The sequence below is a fragment of the Dermacentor variabilis genome, chromosome 11, assembly GCF_050947875.1.
Source record: "Dermacentor variabilis isolate Ectoservices chromosome 11, ASM5094787v1, whole genome shotgun sequence".
NCBI lineage: Eukaryota > Metazoa > Arthropoda > Arachnida > Ixodida > Ixodidae > Dermacentor > Dermacentor variabilis.
In genome coordinates, this window is record NC_134578.1 from 8,928,202 (window position 1) to 8,945,900 (window position 17,699).

The 17,699-nt window shown below is 46.5% G+C and overlaps 1 protein-coding gene across 3 annotated transcripts in view; it reads left to right on the forward strand.

Moving 5' to 3' along the window:
• LOC142563628 (uncharacterized) overlaps positions 1-16,803 on the forward strand; it is a 36,360-nt gene extending 19,557 nt beyond the window's left edge. For all 3 annotated transcript variants that reach the window (XM_075674199.1, XM_075674202.1, XM_075674200.1), the window contains 2 exons: positions 6,765-6,937; positions 11,536-16,803. In XM_075674199.1, coding sequence (XP_075530314.1) covers positions 6,765-6,937; positions 11,536-13,719 — 2,357 coding nt within the window. In that variant the 3' untranslated portion in view covers positions 13,720-16,803. The remainder of the gene's footprint in view (positions 1-6,764; positions 6,938-11,535) is intronic.
• Positions 16,804-17,699: the final 896 nt, after the last annotated feature.

A 17,699-nucleotide genomic window follows, 5' to 3' on the forward strand; every position in this document is an offset into this window, starting at 1 on the left:
TGTACTTTAGATGAAGTTAAGAAATTCCAATGTTGCAGCTTTACAAATGTGAATTCTTGGTGATTTCTACAGGATCTCAAAATATACCAAGACACTATATCATAGTTTTTATGTACTCTGACTCGCCAGCATTCAGACAAAACAAGAATGATGAGAATTGAATGAGTAGAAGGGACACAGTGCCAATACGAACGTGAGACTTTGAAAAATATATATACAGCGCAGACCACTTGTAACCTAACCGCTTTTAGCGCAGGACCGGTTTTAGCGTGGCTTTTTTGACCACCGATATATCTCCCATAGAACTCAATGTATAGGTGGATCGTTTATTACATAGGCGCATGAAGCAGAATACCGGTAATAGCGCGGTTCCTTTAAGTGCACGACCATGAAATCGCTGCACAGAGTATGGCCTTCTCGCGGAGGCGTTGAGCACAGCCCGCAGGGTTGCCGTGCGTGCAAACACGGAGAAGCGGGAGTAACCTAACCGCTTTTAGCGCAGGACCGGTTTTAGCGTGGCTTTTTTGACCACCGATATATCTCCCATAGAACTCAATGTATAGGTGGATCGTTTATTACATAGGCGCATGAAGCAGAATACCGGTAATAGCGCGGTTCCTTTAAGTGCACGACCATGAAATCGCTGCACAGAGCATGGCCTTCTCGCGGAGGCGTTGAGCACAGCCCGCAGGGTTGCCGTGCGTGCAAACACGGAGAAGCGGGAGTAACCTAACCGCTTTTAGCGCAGGACCGGTTTTAGCGTGGCTTTTTTGACCACCGATATATCTCCCATAGAACTCAATGTATAGGTGGATCGTTTATTACATAGGCGCATGAAGCAGAATACCGGTTATAGCGCGGTTCCTTTAAGTTCACGACCATGAAATCGCTGCACAGAGCATGGCCTTCTCGCGGAGGCGTTGAGCACAGCCCGCAGGGTTGCCGTGCGTGCAAACACGGAGAAGCGGGAGTGTGGACGCGCGCATGGAGACCAGCGGTGAAAAGCGAAACAAAAAGGAGAAGGGCGGGAGACTTTAGAGGAAGGAGGGCGAGTGTTTTCGTCACTGTAGCACTGTCCAATCAGGGTGCGTGCTGTACAGAGTGTGGGGTAGAAAGGATGGCGGCGACAGCGTACTTCTCTTTTTTTTTTTTCAGTCTCTTTGTTGCATTTGGTGTGCGCACGTCGTGATCTCGTCGTGTTGTAGTTGTCCTCTGTGCACGTGTGTTGTCGGGCTTTTGTCACCATGGCGTCGGCAGCGTCTCTAAGCGGTGTGAGAAAGAGGCATGCCTTATCGCTCGACACGAAGAAATGTGTTATAATGGATATAGAAAGTGGGCTGAAGAAGGCGTCCAAATACGGCGTTTCCACCGCAAGAACATATATACATATATATACAAGAACAAGGACAAATTACGGCAGCAACTGCAGCAAGATTCATCTTCCCTGTCACGGAAGAGAATACATACGTTGAAGTACGAAGACGTGGAAGCAGCGCTCTTCAGATGGTTCCGTGAAGTTAGGGCTCAGAGCATACCAGTGAATAGCCCCCATGCTCCAACAAAAAGTCAAGTCTCTTGGTGCTCTTTTATTTAGGCCACGATGACTTCACCCCACTTAACCCTTTGAGGGTCAAATTATTTTGAAAAAAACTTTCCCAGTTGGTCAGACTACTTTATTGCAGATCATGAATATACAAAATGTATAAAGTAGGGAATAAATAGTAAAAAAAAAATTAGGCACAGTATTTTGGTTTGGCATTACTTAGAACTGCAAAATGTTCAACAGTATTTCAGTGTGGTACTCCTTGAAACACGAGTCTACGCACAGCGCCTTATTGCAGTCTGCACACCTACAATGCGTGTCTGTTCTCCTCATGGAGCGATAAGTTGTGTTGGCACACACATGACATCTTCTCTGCGTGCGGCTGCTTTGGGCAGAGGTCTGAGGCACCCTCTCGCGTAAGCGCGTTGCCACAGAGAGCGAGAATACCTCGTGATTGGCAGTGATAAACAAGCCAAGAACAGCGCCAATAAAGGTAGAAATCAACTTCTGTCCCTCCAAAGGAGTGCCGACAAAGAGAAAAATCATGTTTCGCCGCCTCCGTTGTGATCACGTGGCGAAACCGCAAAAGGAGTGTTGCCTCAGTCTGCGCAACGCGCTGAAGCTAGAAATCTTTTCTGTTTATCTCCGCAAGAAGGTAGCACAAATTTCAAATGCTTCTTGTAAGTTGTAAGAGGTGGCAGCACCTCCTAGTAAGCACGCATCGTCATTATGGCGCGAAATTTTCAAACGGACGGTCGAAGCCGTACCCGTACGGCAAAGACCTTGAGGGACAGAAAACCACAGCCATACATATACGGCAAAAACCTTCAAAGGGTTAATGGATAGATCCAGCGATTCAAGGATCGCCATGACATGAGCTGCAAAGTGGTGTGCAGTGAAAGCGGTGATGTCAACAACGAGTCCATCGAAACGAAGTCTGGCTTCGCTTAAATTTGGAAACCATGCTGTCCACGTATATGGACAGAGACGTATACAATGCCAACGAAGCTGGCGTATTTTATAACCTTCTGCCCAACCGCACTCTTGCGCTGAGAGGCGAAGCCTGCTCTGGTCGCAAGGCCTCAAAAGAGCGCATGACTGTGTTGTTCTGCGCTAACATGGATGAAAATGACAAGCGCCGCCTGTTTGTCATTGGAAAATCAGCAAGGCCACGTTGCTTTAAAAAGCGAGTGCCTGCCGGTGACATACAAATCCAACAAAAAGGCGTGGATGACAGAAGACATGTTCACAAGCTGGCTTTGCAAGTTTGATGAAGACATGGTGGCAGAGAAGCGACAGGTCGTGCTCATTCTGGACAATTGCACAGCCCACAACATCAAACCACAGTTGACTGCAGTCAAGTTAAAGTTTCTGCCTACCAACACGACTGCAAAATGTCAGCCTCTCGACCAGGGTGTCATCACAATCGTAAAGGCATTTTACAAAAAACGCATATGCGAAAAAGATTTTCTGAGCATGCAGCAGCAGCAGCCTCTCAAAGTGAATTTAAGGGGTGCGATTGATATGGTTGCCGCTTCGTGGTGGCTGGTAAAAGCCACTACAATAAGCAAGTGCTTCAACAAATCAGGCTTCATGCACAATGCAGACGCAAAAATGTTGTCGATGAGGCGGTCAACACCGACGAAGTGTAGTTCGGCCTTGTTGAAAGCAAGTTTGTTTCTGCTACAGACACTTTCCAAGAATATGTTGATGCCGGTGAGTCGGAGCTTCCTGTCTGCGAGAAAGGGAGCACGGATGATGCGATCGTTGTAGCGGTGTGCGGTAGCGCGGAGCTTACACCCGAAGATGAGTCGGACGATGATGTCGACCCGACGCCAGACCCAGATGTCCCGTGCAAAGACGCTTTGGAATACCTCGGCAAAGTGAAGATGTACTGCGCGGAAAACATTTTGAGTGAGAAAGCGCTTCGGTGCTTAAGCCTTGTAGAGGACGAAATTGTTCGAAACGCTGTTAAAAGAAATCTCCAGACGAAAATAACAGCGTTGTTCCGCTGATGCCGCACTTGTCAAGAGAACTTGGTTTCTGTGCTGTGTTGCAATTGTGTTGCATTGTGTGTGAATGAAATATGTAATTGTGTTTGAAAGGTAGGTGGTCCGTTTGGCATAGGCAAAAGCCAAAAAAAGCATGCTGTGGTTATAACACGGTACTGCTTATAGCGCAGATTTTTACCATTCCCGCGACTTACATTGTAAGCAGTCAACACTGTATATTTGAGAAAAAAAAAATAGAAAAGAAAGGAAACTGGGAAAATGTACATTTCAAGCTTCAAAACCAGGAAATAATAAAAACACAAAAACGCCTCCGGCGATTTTGATATTAGATGCACATATAAGCTTGTAACAGGATCTGGAAGCACCAACACGAACCTGTGTATGCAAGACAGGCGCAGGAATAGGTATCGGCACATCATCTGCGGTCTCCAGAGTAAAGGTGCAAGCTAGGACAAAGGACAGTGGCTAGCTTAAGCTACACCATTGTGTTATTGCTAATGCAGTACGAGATCGCACAAGGCAGTCACTTATCTCCTGGCAATCTTATCATCGCCTTGCCTGAAGCTTGTGACAACCGCCGCATCTTTCTTGCCGTGAGAAGCAGAGATGGCTTGCGCTTCTCTTTCCATAGACACGTCTGGTTTCAAAAATTTGTTCTTTTATTAGAGAGGCTTAATTTGCCGCTTAGGTTTGCAATTCGATCAACAAAGAAATGGTGGATCAACAGTTTTTGAAGCATGCCCACTAGCAGGCCTGCTGCACTGTCAATGTCAGGTCATTCGTTGCCATAGCAATAGCCAATCGGAAGGCGCTTCTCAGCGTGCTGACACCCTGAGCCAATAGGAGGGCCACGTCCATCGCGAGCTTTGTCAGACTTGCCCCTGATTGTTTTGTACTTGCATTTTTTTTTTTACCTATGTGGCCATTGTCGGCAAGGATGTGGAAACTGAAAGGTGGAACTTCTGCATGATTTTGGGTACCTTTCTCACTGTTTGTACTGACAAAATAATTCTTTTCGGACACTTGGGGTACGTTTTTGGTAAATTGTTTTGATATAGTGTAGATAAGGCATTATAGAGGCCGAAACAAGTAGTTTCCAAAAGTATTTTTTTTTTTTGTGTGTGTGATTTTCGGTTTTCAAGACCCATGCCCCCCCCCCCCCCCCCTTGAAAGCCGTGCAGTATGCACTGGAGCACTGGAATCGTGCTGCTGAAAGCAGTTCAGTGTTGCTGAAGTCCGTGTGCACTACAAGCTGCTCACCATGAATCAGACGTGTTGCAGCTTCCAAGAGCTAAAGATAGGAAAATTTTCTCATGTGGAAAGTCCTCAAATATGTTGGGAAGCTGCGAAAAGAAGGCTGTGCCATATTGGATGAAATTATCAAGATGCATGCACGAGCCATGGTGAAAAAGCATGGCATTGCCTCCACAGATGGTTTTGTGAATGACTGCCTTGTTGCTACAAGAACATCCTCACTTTCCCCAGATTTGTGATACACCTGCTCCAGGACAGAGAGTTTTATTTGCTCACAAAACAGAAGCGCTGATCAGATACCGATATAAGCTTCAGCATGCCAATGAGCAGCACCGACGAAGAAAGAGGAGCACACCGTGTGCGTGTCAGAACAACAAGCAGTGCTTCAACATGATGCTTGCAATACAGCAGACGGCTGGAAGCGGCAGTGAAGACGAGCTGTTGTGGAACTTTGATGTGGATGAAGCAGCTAGTGACCCAGACGACGGGTCTGGGGATTCTAATGCGGAGTGAAGTGGCAGTTAAATAGGTTTCACGGTACGCAATAGTAGACATGCATTTATACTGCAAAGGTAAGTTGTCTAACACATTCTTCAAGTCATTACCATCTTGCATTTAAATTTTTAATGCTTTGAAAAAGTTGCCATAAAATTTACGCCACTAATAGATGCACCCCTGTTTTTTTTTTGTGTGATAAACGAAAGTGCGTTCATTATGTGAGTATGTATGGTATGCTTATAATGCATTATTTTGCATGACAATTGCAGGGAGCTTCATTTAAAAGTATAAGTTAATACTCTGCTGGACTGAAAACCCAAAACCCTAAGAAAAATAAATGTGAAAAGAATACTGTAGTGCAGGTGCCAGTCATGCTTTATGGCAGAAATTTAGCATACCGCAATCTGCATCCGCCAGCATGCCATACATTCTTCGGTCAGTTTCTTAAGACTTTCTTCGAGCCACACAGCAAAAGCTTTCAAGCGCTGCAATGTCTGCAAGGAGGTCGCTTACAGCATTGCCTGCACAGACAAGTCTCCTAATCTTGATGCTACGTTGCACATCGGTGAACATAGGTGGCAGCCAGCAGTGTCGGCATGAGACAGTGCCTTCTTGCATGTCATGTCTCATATGATGGCTCGTGTGAAACTGGGAATCTAATAGCAGGCGCATGAGAAGTTATGTCTTTGCGTTTAGACGGAAAGCTCTGAACTGCATACAACACGTGTATCTGATGTGATGCTAATTGGTTCGATCTTCGCACATGATTTTGTGCATTCCATACATGCTGGGGTAGTATTCTTGGGTGATCATATTAGGAGATAGCCTCACTTTCATGAGACTAGGCTCTGTATGGGTAAAGTATACGGCCAACAGTGCTCTTGGCATTGTGCAAAGAGCAAGCTTGGCACAGCGCCATATTTCCAGTGCCAGGTGAAATCTAGGGGAAGCAAAACTGTCCTCCAAAATGATTGCCCAGGCAGCGTTTGAGCGACGGGAAGAGAGGGAAGGAAAGTGAGTGATGAGCGCATAGTAAATGCGAGGGAAAGAAAAACAGCTGGGGCTTTCTGCATGTGAAGGGTTGCTCTCTCCCTCCTTAGAGAGGATGGCGCTGTGAGAGAATGGATGGTGCCGTGAGAAACTTGGAGATTAACATAGAAGCTAAGGGCAGTGCGTTGAGCAGCTGAACAAAGGTGTGGGTTAGAGAGCAAACAGGTAATGCAGTAAAGGACAGGAGCACAAGGTGCTGATGAAATTAGGAAATTTGTGGGCATAGCATTGTATCTGCTGATACAAAATGGGTCATTGCAAATGCTGGAAAAGGCTCCTGCAGTGGACATCAAATAGACTGCTGATGACTGTGAGACTTGCAGTGGGGTCTGCAGAGTGGAGTTTGCAGTAACCTGCGTTGTCCGTGCTCGTCTTGAATTCTCTCGGCGCACATTTTAATTCCTCAGAGCTGACGTCCGAGTTCCTGGCCATCCTGGACAAGTGCCCAAGCCGGCTAAAGCGCAAGATCATGAGCATCGGAGCTGGGAGCAGCGGATCGAGTGCTACGGGGGCACCGACACCAGTCGCTACAACACCCAGCACCGGTGGGACTGCTTCATCATCTTCATCCTCCCGGAAGGTATGTGCATCACCAAATTTCTCGGTGACTTTCTGTAGCAGTGCAGAACCAAAAGGCATGTGGGACAGTGTTGTCTGACGTAGTTATGCATTTTCTGTTTTATGGGGTAATTGTGGAACTTGCAAAAGTGCGCTCTCAACAGGACAGGCAAATGAACAAGTACCGTGAACATGGCACTGCTGTAAAGTGACGTTTCTTGAAGGAAGTAACAGTATCAAGGCTTCGACTTGGTCCTCATTGCGTTAACAATTGCTACCTTGCGCACAAGCGCCTTGACCACTAAAGACGGGATTATCTTTGCATCTGATCAATATTTCAGCTTTTTTGCTCTTTTCATTGGTGTATATTTTGCTGGCCTTTCAGTGAATGCCAGATGGAAGCAGCACTGTGTTTGTTGTCCAGTACAATCATGTCATTCAGACTGGCCCTCCTAATGTTGATGTTTATAAAGGTGCATTAAGATTAAAAGGTGCATTATAAGCGTTTATACCTCCTATACTTGAATAGGAAGGAACAGCGCCAACTAAGATGATCACAAGTGGGGAGAACGACACAGGACAAGCGCTTGTCCTGTGGCGCTTGGCGCTTGTCCTGTGTCGTTCTCCCCACTTGTGATCGTCTTAGTTGCCGCTGTTCCTTCCTATTCAAGTATGCACCATGTAGCCCAACTGAATGTTGTCCTGAAATACCTCCTATAGGTGAGATAAGGTTGCAGATCTTGCACATCTACTGCCCGCAAGCTTTTTATCGTGCATCCATGATTAAAAGGATCAATTTGTACTACGAAACACAATCTGAGCATCCATGGGTCTGGTTCTGTTTTTCGGTCGCAGATGGCATTCAGAAAATTACAAATCATTTTTAAAATTGGAAACAAGAAAGTTGCTGGGTGTGCTACATGTAATGAATGAAAGTTTTTGTAAAGTGCCAAAAGTGAGCAATCGGTGAAGTTTTTTCCAACTCTAAAGAATAAGTCATATTCAAATTCAGAAGTAACAGTGGTATTGCAGAGCTTCTCTATTAAATTTTGAAATCTTGCTAGGAATGCAATGGACGCAAGCAGATGTGAACATTCTGCCAACTTTACATCGCCATTGCTTTCCCTGTGCAAATCTGCGACATATTTATCTTGCGCGAAAAAGGCAGGCATAGCAATAACTATTATTTGGATTTCTGCCTAAACATTATGGAAGCATTGGTGTCTGAATATCAATCAATCAATAGCTTGTTTTCAACCAGACGTTGGAGATACCCCAGGCAGAAAGCATTTGCAAACGACTTGCTTGGGGAGAATGCGCAGGAAAGGAAGGGGGGGGGGGGGAGCAGGGATCAGATTGTGAAAATCAGAAGAAAATTGCCCAGATTTTGGGAAACCACTTCTTTGATGTCTCTAATGCCAAGAAGCACAAGTAATATGGGATATGATGTAAATTTGAGTCCACAAGTTTTAGTTTTAATATATATGAAGTGATTATTTGGTAGAAAACGTTGCAGGTCAAGAACATCTGTGCTTGAAAATGCATGGAGTGAGATCTCAATGATTGCATTAGGTATTTCTGCATCATTGCCTGCTACGCATGTAATGGAATAAAGACAGACTAAAATGTGATAGGGTAGGCAAAGGAATGCTCTCGCATTTCTTCACACTAGCCTTTAGTGATGGGCACTCCACTGAATCTGGGGCGAGCAGCCGGCATGTTTGTGCCAATAAACTGAGCAATTGCTGAGAATGCGAGCTGGGGCCATATTCTGATACGATCCACTTCGGTGATACTATCGCCTTGGCCATGCCTCTGCCCGCGTCACGTGCTGAATGGATTTTTTAGCAAAACCGGAAAATAAATAGCGCCATCTAGTAGTCCCGGCCTACGTCAATTTGACATCACGGTGTTTCCCAACATATATTGGTTAAACAGACATCTCTTTTCGGGGTTGGTTGGTAGTGTACTGTTGTAGAGGCAAGAGCGTTGGTACTTTATAGTATATTTTGATAGCAGTTTGCATGTAGTTTTGTGCAGCTATATTTGTTGACTGTTGATTGGCTATCGCATTGTGTTGCTTAATGTAATTAACAGTTTTTGGTGACAGTGTCTTGGAACAGCTGGCAGCGGCACCAAAAACAACGCATTGCTCGCGAGGTTGGTTCTGACCGGTTGGTGGTGGAGAGTAGTAGAGACAAATCAGACGATGCTGCACTGGTGGTGCACGATGGCATACTCACATATGCAGGAACAGTGTGTGGCTGTGGAATAGCAAAAATGTGTTTTGTAAACGCTTGAGTTGCAGTACAATTTATTAATAAAATAAAGCATTTCACAATTCCTTTTTCAATTTATCTTACCTAAAAGGGCCATAGCGAGCCGTAGTCAGTGTGCAGAACCCGTACTGTGGCCATTACACTCTAATACAGCATACCTGAGTTACTTTGCACTGGCATGGTGTGCTCTCTCGTGTGTTGTGAAGCGTTCGAGAGCTCGTGTTAGTAGTGCATGTTGTCGTCACGAATAAGCAGTCGGCTGACTTATTGAACGTGACTATTGCCGAAGTGGTTCATTTCAGAATACGGCCCCAGTAGTTGGTTCGTTATAACAAGGTTTGAGGGTAGCTGCAATGAACACGGTGACGGAAACCAGAGTCCCAGCATCTTCTCTGGCAGTTTTGGTGCTTAGCAAACACACTGAAATGTATTTAGTGGAGCTCATGACATCTTTGAAATCAACATGCTGTAAAACCCTTTACTTTTGTGGCCCCAGTTGGGCTTGAATTGGGGACCGTCGGCATATTTGTGGCTAGTAAACATTTGGGCTTGGGTCCTAGTCATTTGGACTGTTGATTGCCTTTTACCCCTTTGAAACAGTGCAGTAAGTTTTATTCTTCTACGTGGCTCTAGCTGCACGTGTTCTAGATACGTGGCACAAACGCGACACAGCTGAAGCAGGAAAAAAGACCAAATGCCTCTCATGGCCTCACTGATAGTCACTGCATGCTGCCGTGTGTATCAAAGTATGGCACCACGCCTCTGTGAGGCCAGAGATTTCCTGTACAGTAGTTCAGCGAACTGGCATAGCACAGGCTTGTGCAGCTGAATAAATCGAATGTGGCACATTTTGAGAGCGTACAGCCAGCAGAATTAGCCGTCAAAAGAAATGCAGTCAAACCTCGATATAACGAAGTTGTACTTCTAGCAAAAAATTTCAATAAATCAGAGATTTGTTAATTCGAGGTTTTCAGCCTTAAAAATAATTTCATAAATTGCTTGAAATTTCTGGTGGATAGTATCTTGTCAGTAACTGCAAGGCGGTCGGGCCATTATGGCAGTTATGAGTACCAGTGCGTGTGGTGCAGACTGCGCCAAGAGCAATGCATCGACGTAACTCAAGGCATCTGAGATTTGCGTGCGTCATGTTGTGCAGCACCGTAAATTTGGGCTCCATGGCTGACCATGTTTAGTGCCTGTAGCCGTCATCAGATGGCCCCAGGTTCAACACAAAAGTGTAAAAAGATTACGAATATTCATCCTCTGGAAAAAAAAAAATGTTGCAGTGTCACAAAAGATGCAGAACATTGATGGCAATAGCGAAGAGACAACTGCACAAAGTAAGGTTTGTAGTTTTATCAGTGTCACGCATGCTCAGGCAAACATAACAGCTCTCAACAACGTGAGTGAACGCTTTGCACCTTGTCTTGTAAACTTAAGATTATGCGACCACCAACACTAAATGCACGGGAACGCAGTGCACATCAAGGCACCAACCATCTCGACGCTCCCTGTGCACTTGTTGCAGATTACCTCCACTATGTGGCACACATGGCCTGTGTATGGACAATCATGCGCAGCCACGGCAAGGGTAGAAGAGGAAATATGTGTCTATCTGCCTTGCTCCCCAGCGAACGTTTGATCGCGTTACCGCGCGTTCACCCTCTCCCTTGCGCTGAATGAATCGTCTGCTCTCGTGTATCTGAGCTGCTGCATGCCCTGTGGCCCCCAAGTTGTTTACCAATGCGACAAATGGTGCAGCGGCATTTTGTGCATGCCGCACCTTGGCATGTGTGCTTGTACAGTGTTTTTGCCACTCAAGCTTTTAATGTGGAGGACGCTTGCAAATAACTTCTGCCTTGGCCGACATTTTTATGCCTTTTTGCTAGATTAATAGCCATACTCCTAGCATGTACTTAAAATGGCTGAAAACTGTTAGATCATTACTGTGTCACGAAATGATACTTCATTAAATCACAAACAAAAATACACGGTTTTAAATGCAACTAAATTTGCATTTGCAACTAAACCGGGGTAGTTGGAGAAATATGGGTGAGGCCTTTGCCCTGCAGTGGGTGTAACCAGGCTGATGATGATGATGAAACTTGAAAAATGAAAATAGCTTGTTACATTGCCACTTTCTTTAAATCGAGATTTGTTTTATCAATGTTTCACTGGATTCAGTTTTCAATATAGTGTCCACATTTCCAAACTGAAATTTTCATGTGCGTTTAACATTTGCCACTCACAGAATTTGTCTAAATTAAGGGCCAACAGAAATAAAGGCCCTTTGGGTGCCTTGCTGTGCACGTGATTAAACCTACTTGGTGCAACTTCACAGGAGGCCCATGCGCAGCAGAAGAGAGACGAGAGGACCGCAGCCTCGGCTAGTCACGAGCAGTCCACTGCAGGTGAGGCTCCTGCTAGCAGTGAAAGGCAGTCTACGTCCAGTAGCCACAGCAGCAGCCGGAAGCCACCCTCAGACCCAACCATGCATCGGAACGCCAAGGTTCCGCCACATCACGGATCATCGCAGCGGTCGCCAGGGCTGGTGCAACCGCAGGCTGGCAGCCAGGGTGCCGAGCACCTGCTTTCTCCTGGCAAGCGAAAGGCCCAGGAAGGGTCTAGCAGTCACAGTTCTCAGCCGCTTTCACTGGATGCGTACCGAGACAAGCGCTATCGCCAGAAGGGTCAGCAAAAGCCTCAGCCTCCTCCAACCGACCGGTCAGAGTCGCATCACGGAGCTGCATCTCACCCTCCTCATCAGGCTCCCTCATCACATTCGCAAAGCAGGCATCACCAGCCTCACTCCGAGCCGACCTTTGACGCTGGTGCTTCTGCAGCACCACGGCTGTCAGCTTCCGCTGCCGACGGTGGCAAGCCAGAACCACCAGCCGCGCATGTCAAGCAGGAGCATGCCTTTGAAGACACAAGTGGATTCAACTTTAACTTTGCCTCTCACTTTGGTGGCGATGGTGGTGACTCGTCCATCGACAGCTTCTCCTTTGGCCTAGATGGGCCAGACATGATGCCTGCCATTTCGCCACTGCAGTTTGATGCTGACGACAGGAGCAACTCGCAGGATGTACTCATGACAGTGACGCAGCTGGCACCACCAGTGATGCCACCTCCCCCAGCAGTGCAGGTCGAGGAGAGTAATGGACCGCTGAAAACAGTGGCTCCCCCACCTGCTGGGATGCTGCCCGCAAAAGCGGAGCCCCGCACTCCCCCACTACCACCGCCGAAGGCACGGCCCCCGTCACCCCCGCCGCCGGCAAAGTCGCTCCCGGCGACCCCACCACTCCCTCCTCAGAAGTCGCGGCCTTCTACGCCCCCACTTCCGCCTCCAGCTGCACAGCCACCGCTTTTGCCACCACCGGCACCAGTTGCTGCTCCACCGCCAGCACCTGTTGTTGAGAAGCCAGAAGTCAAGCCTGAAGTTGTTGCACCCCCAGTAAAGGACAAGGAAAAAGAGAGGGCTGAACGAAAGGAACGCAGAGAAAAGCACAAGCACAAACACAGCTCGTCTGAGCGTTCGAAAAACAAGCACTCGTCTCCGGGCAAACATGGCGGAGGAGACAAGTCTTCGGAAGGAAAGTCTCACGGTGGTGACAGAGTGCCTGACGCGAGCGCTCACCACACAGCAAGCAATGCTGTCGATGCGCAAGCTGCCACGAATCAAACTGCAGATGGCACGACTGCGGCTGATTCAGAAAGAAAAGTGGAACGCAATGGTCTTAGCAAACATGAACGCAAGTCTTCTAGTAGCTCAAAGTCTGAAAGTTCGCGGAAGGAAAAGTCTGAGAGGCGGGAGAAAGAGCGCCGGGAGGCGTCGAGGGAAGAAAATGGCAGCAGGTCATCGCAGCCAAGTGCTGGCGGTGGCCTGAAGATCACCATTAGCAAGGAGAAGCTTCAGCAGTCAGGCAGCGGACTGACGGGAAGCCCACCGCGGGAGGCCCTGAAGATCAAGATCCCTAAGCTCAAAATTGTTCCGCCCACACCAACACCGCCCCCGCCTCCTCCTCCAGCCGACGGAGCAGAGTCCGGCAAGGGGCCCCACACACCCCCACCTCCCCCTCCGAGCACGGGCCTCAAGCTCAAGATCAGCAAGGAGCGGTTGAACAGCGGCCGGAAGAGGGACCGGCGGTCCGATGACGGGGAGCATCGTGTCCGCTCACCCAAATCGAGAAGGGTGTCCTCTGTGCCTGCGCCACCACCCCCACCGCCACCGCCTGGACCAAGCTACCCAGTACCACCTGTGGCACCCTCTAGTGGCAGTGCCAATCATGTGCCACCACAGTTTCATCAAGGCTATGTTCCTGCGCCTCAGTTCTCGGCCCCACCTCCACCGATTTACTTTCAGGGGCCATACGGCTATGTGGCAGCGCCTCCGCCCCCTATGCACATGGCGCCAGGTGCATACCAGGTTCCCCAGTACTTTGGCATACCACCTCCGCCGCCCCCTGTTGACCCGCCATTGCCGAAAGAGCCGCCGCTCCCACCCCCGCCACCACCTTCAGAGTGAGCGGGAAACCCGACTTTCTAGGCTAGGATTTTATACAAATGTGTGCATGCCACACCACTGGAGGCCCCCCTTCCCTTGCGAGGATGACTGTTTCCCAGAAGTGGCTGTGCCTCCAGTTTTCCCTAACTTATTCAGGAACACACAGTTGACAGGCTCGGTTCTCTGCTTTCCAGGATCATGTGAGCATAACTGCTCAGGTCGTGCTGTGAGAATGTGTGTACTGTGGTACATTCTTCATGTGTAAAGCAGTGCCGTTGTCCCAGACAAAATATTGACCTCTTTAGAGTTGTTACTGCTTTGTGAGTGGTGTGTGTATGTGTGAGAGAGAAGCCTGGATTTTTCGTGTTCGTCGATTGAGTCTTTGGTGATTTGGAGCACCGTGCCGTTGTGCTGTGGCGTTAGTTCTTCTTTTCTTCCCTTCCATGATGCCGCCCACGTATGAGATGGTGTATGCCTCCTGCGTCGAACGCTGGTGGCTTCCTTGTTACCGCGAAACCTGTGCGGCCGTGTACATAGTAGCAGAGTGAAAACTCTAGGAGAGTTGTGTTTAGCAATGGGGAGGGATTTGTGTGCTGCAGCGGTGTCGGCCACACTGCATGGCATGTCTGGGATAATGGGGGAGGAGGGGTGTAGAGTGCATTGTGACTCTCAGGTTAGGCACCGTCAAAGCTGTTTCCTTTGAATTCAAGAAGCAGAAGGAAAAACAAAAGTGAAAAAAAAAAGGAAAACTGTCGAAATTTGCTCAGTGTGAGTTGTACATAGTGTAATGCCTGTATATAAAAGTTGAAACATGCAGTGTTGTGGTTGCTGTTATGATACATTCAGCTGTGTGTTGCAATAGAAGTCACCTGAACTTAATTTTTTTCTTGTGTATGTACGTGTGCCCACTCCTGACATGGCTTGTGCGGCTTAGTTTTCTGTTTCTTTTCTTTTCCTTTCTTTTTTTGAAGCTGGTTGCTTCTTCAGCCAGTTGTGTTCAGAAGTTACTGCGGCTGGCAGGACCCCCTGTTTTGCTCCTGCTTTGTAAATAAAGATTAACTTGATTGACAATTACAGTGCTTTGTGATATTAAGTAGTCTGTCAAGTACAGTCTGCAACAGAAGTTCCCAGGCCAAAGTACTTTGTGACCACATTGCACAAAGAGCTGACTGCTGCAGCCAACACTTGCAACCTGTTGACAGTGTGGTTCTAGGCTTTTGTGGGCCTGTGTAATGAAAAACTATGCAAGTGCCGTCAAGCATGCTGGCCATCAGTTGACTTTGCATGTTTTCACAGTGCTCCAAATATGAGTACTATGTGAGGGGGGGTCAGTACATATTAAATGTCAGCAAAAGACGAAACCCAGAAAATGTGGAACAAATTACTTATTCAAGTTACGAGGGATTTGGCCTCGTAGCTTTCCTGACATATAGTACAGTTTTTTGTGTACAACTCACGTAGCAAAACTGACAGGAGCAAAAAACTGTGGAAGTGTTGCAAACATCCAGTGCGTGTTCTTAGGGCTGGTGCTGAGTTTTGTACGGGTGTTGCAAAATTGGGAGCTAGAGGGGGATTGAATTTACCACTGTGATGGATCTATTCCGCAGCTTGCACAAATTAACCAATGAGCGTCAAGAAATTCGATTCTGTTTAAAAGAGTGGTCATTCAGTGCACGTTGCAGTTTGATTAACTGTTTTTCACATCATAAGCATAACGAGCGTTTCTTAAAGGGAGACGTTCTTCGAAAAATCATTTCTTTAATATTAGTACTAGAGATTTGAAAATCCACTCACTCATAGCCTTTCAAGCAGATTTCAAATATTGTCATCAGTTCTTGTGTAGCTGCTATAGTTCTTGAGTTGTGTCCTACACAAGGGCAAAATATAGTGATTTTGCAGGCACCTTATTGTGTAATAAATTTTCGCAAAAAGCTTTATGCTTTAGCTCATGTAGCTCTTTGTAGACTGCAAAGTGCCGATATCTATCCAAACAGTGTGCAAGATTACTGGAACTATGAGAAAAAATTAGGACACTTCAAAATTTTTTTCACAATCCCATGAAAACAACTTTGTACACTTAATAATTGTCTCTTATACTAACGAAATTTGGCGTACATACTCTTGAAGATATATACAGTGCTGGTATCTACTTGCAATTGCAGTATCTCTCAGCAGTAATCTCGTAGTACAAGGTTATATTTCAGGGAATTAAGAAAAAAAAATTAGTTCATATATCCTCATCTTTTGGCTAGTTCCAGTAATTGTACATGCTGTTTGGCACAATATCAGCACTTTGCGATCTACAAAAAGATAAGCTACAGCGCGATGCTTTTTGTGGGAATTTACTACACAAAAAAGTGCGTAGAAAGATGACTATATTTTACCTTTGGCATCATATAACTCCAAAACTATAACAGCTACACAGACAATAATTACATGTTTGAAATCTGCATAGAAAACTCTATAATTGACCGCATATTGAAGCATCTAGTCCAAGTAATAAAAAAAAATTGTTTTCAGGAGTGTTTCCCCTTAAAAAAAAAAAACAATTTTCAAATGCTTTTAAAACAGTGCTTTGGACCTATAAAACTCTTACATTATACAGGTCACTTTGTGTGAGTGTACATCTGGGAATGGGACAGGCTAAACATGTTAAGTAAGAGCGAACCTTTATTTAACAATGAATTCAGCCACTTGGCCACTGGGGTTCTTTATCTGTTGGTGGGGGTGTCTGCCGCAGCTGCTGCGGAGTCTGGAACCCCCTATGCATGTTGTTGCATCGTCTGGTGCTCCTCGTAGAGCACTGCATGGGCCCAGGCCGTCCAAAGTGTTTCCGGCAGGCTCTTGCTTAAAGCCATAGACCTGGGCTGGGCTCGGGCCGGCTCTAAAGTCAGGCTTTTGAGCACATGCTAACATTATGCATTGCAAGGTTGAAGTCTTTCTGTGCCAAGCTGAAGTGACATGTGCAAAGAGCTGGATCTTAGTATACCCTACCGCAAAAAAGAGGAAAACAGAGGAAGTTCAAAATTTTTTCTTTTCCACAAGAACGCACGTTGTTTTTGCGTCAGGAAAAATAATACAATAAACCTCTCTTCAAACCATTCTCCTGTTGCTGTTTTTGTGATAGCAATATTGCCACTCGCAACACTTATATTATTTTAGCACCAATGCAAGGGGTATCTCTTTCCAATTTTTTTTTTTTTAATAATGAGGTTTTACATGTCAAAACCACTTTCTGATTATGACGCACGCTGTAGTGCAGGACTCCTGAAATTTCAACCACCTGGGGTTCTTTAATGTGCACCTAAATCTATACGGGGGTGTTTTTGCCCCCATCGTAATGCGGCCACCATGGCCAAGATTCGAGCCCACGACCCCGTGCTCAGTAGCCCACTATAGCCACTGAGCAACCACAGCGGGTTCTTTCTACTTGTGCATTTATTTTATGCTATTAGCTCATGAATTCTCTTGTTTATATATATACATAATCGCAAGTTAAATGACCTCATAGGACCAAATTGTACAATCAAGTTAAATGCATATGCACCAGTGGAAAATTAACAGCGCAGGCAATGGGCCAGATCACTGATGCTCCCATGGGAGAAACAAAGATTTTGTTTGTTTTTTATTACTTATACACTGCAGCTGATTAGACCTCGAGAAGGTGAGGCTGACGCGCACGGTGCAAACGATATTGGAAGTAAGAAAAAAAGAATTTTTTTACTTCCAGGCCGGGCCTGGTCATGCACATGCAGGCCATGGCTAAGTTTGGTAATGGATGCCTGGGTCCGGCCTTAGTAACACAAGCCTGGGGCGGGGCTGGCCTTGGCTCGGGCTTCATAAGGTAGGCCTGGGCCGGGAAATTGGGCTTGCGCAGTGCTCTAGCTCCCCGTGTGCACTACAGCATGGTTGCGGAACAGAGGACAGTGGCGATACCATAACATGCATCTGTTGTAAAGCAGCAAACCAACTGTTGGGGATGCCTAGAGAACTTTGTTGTA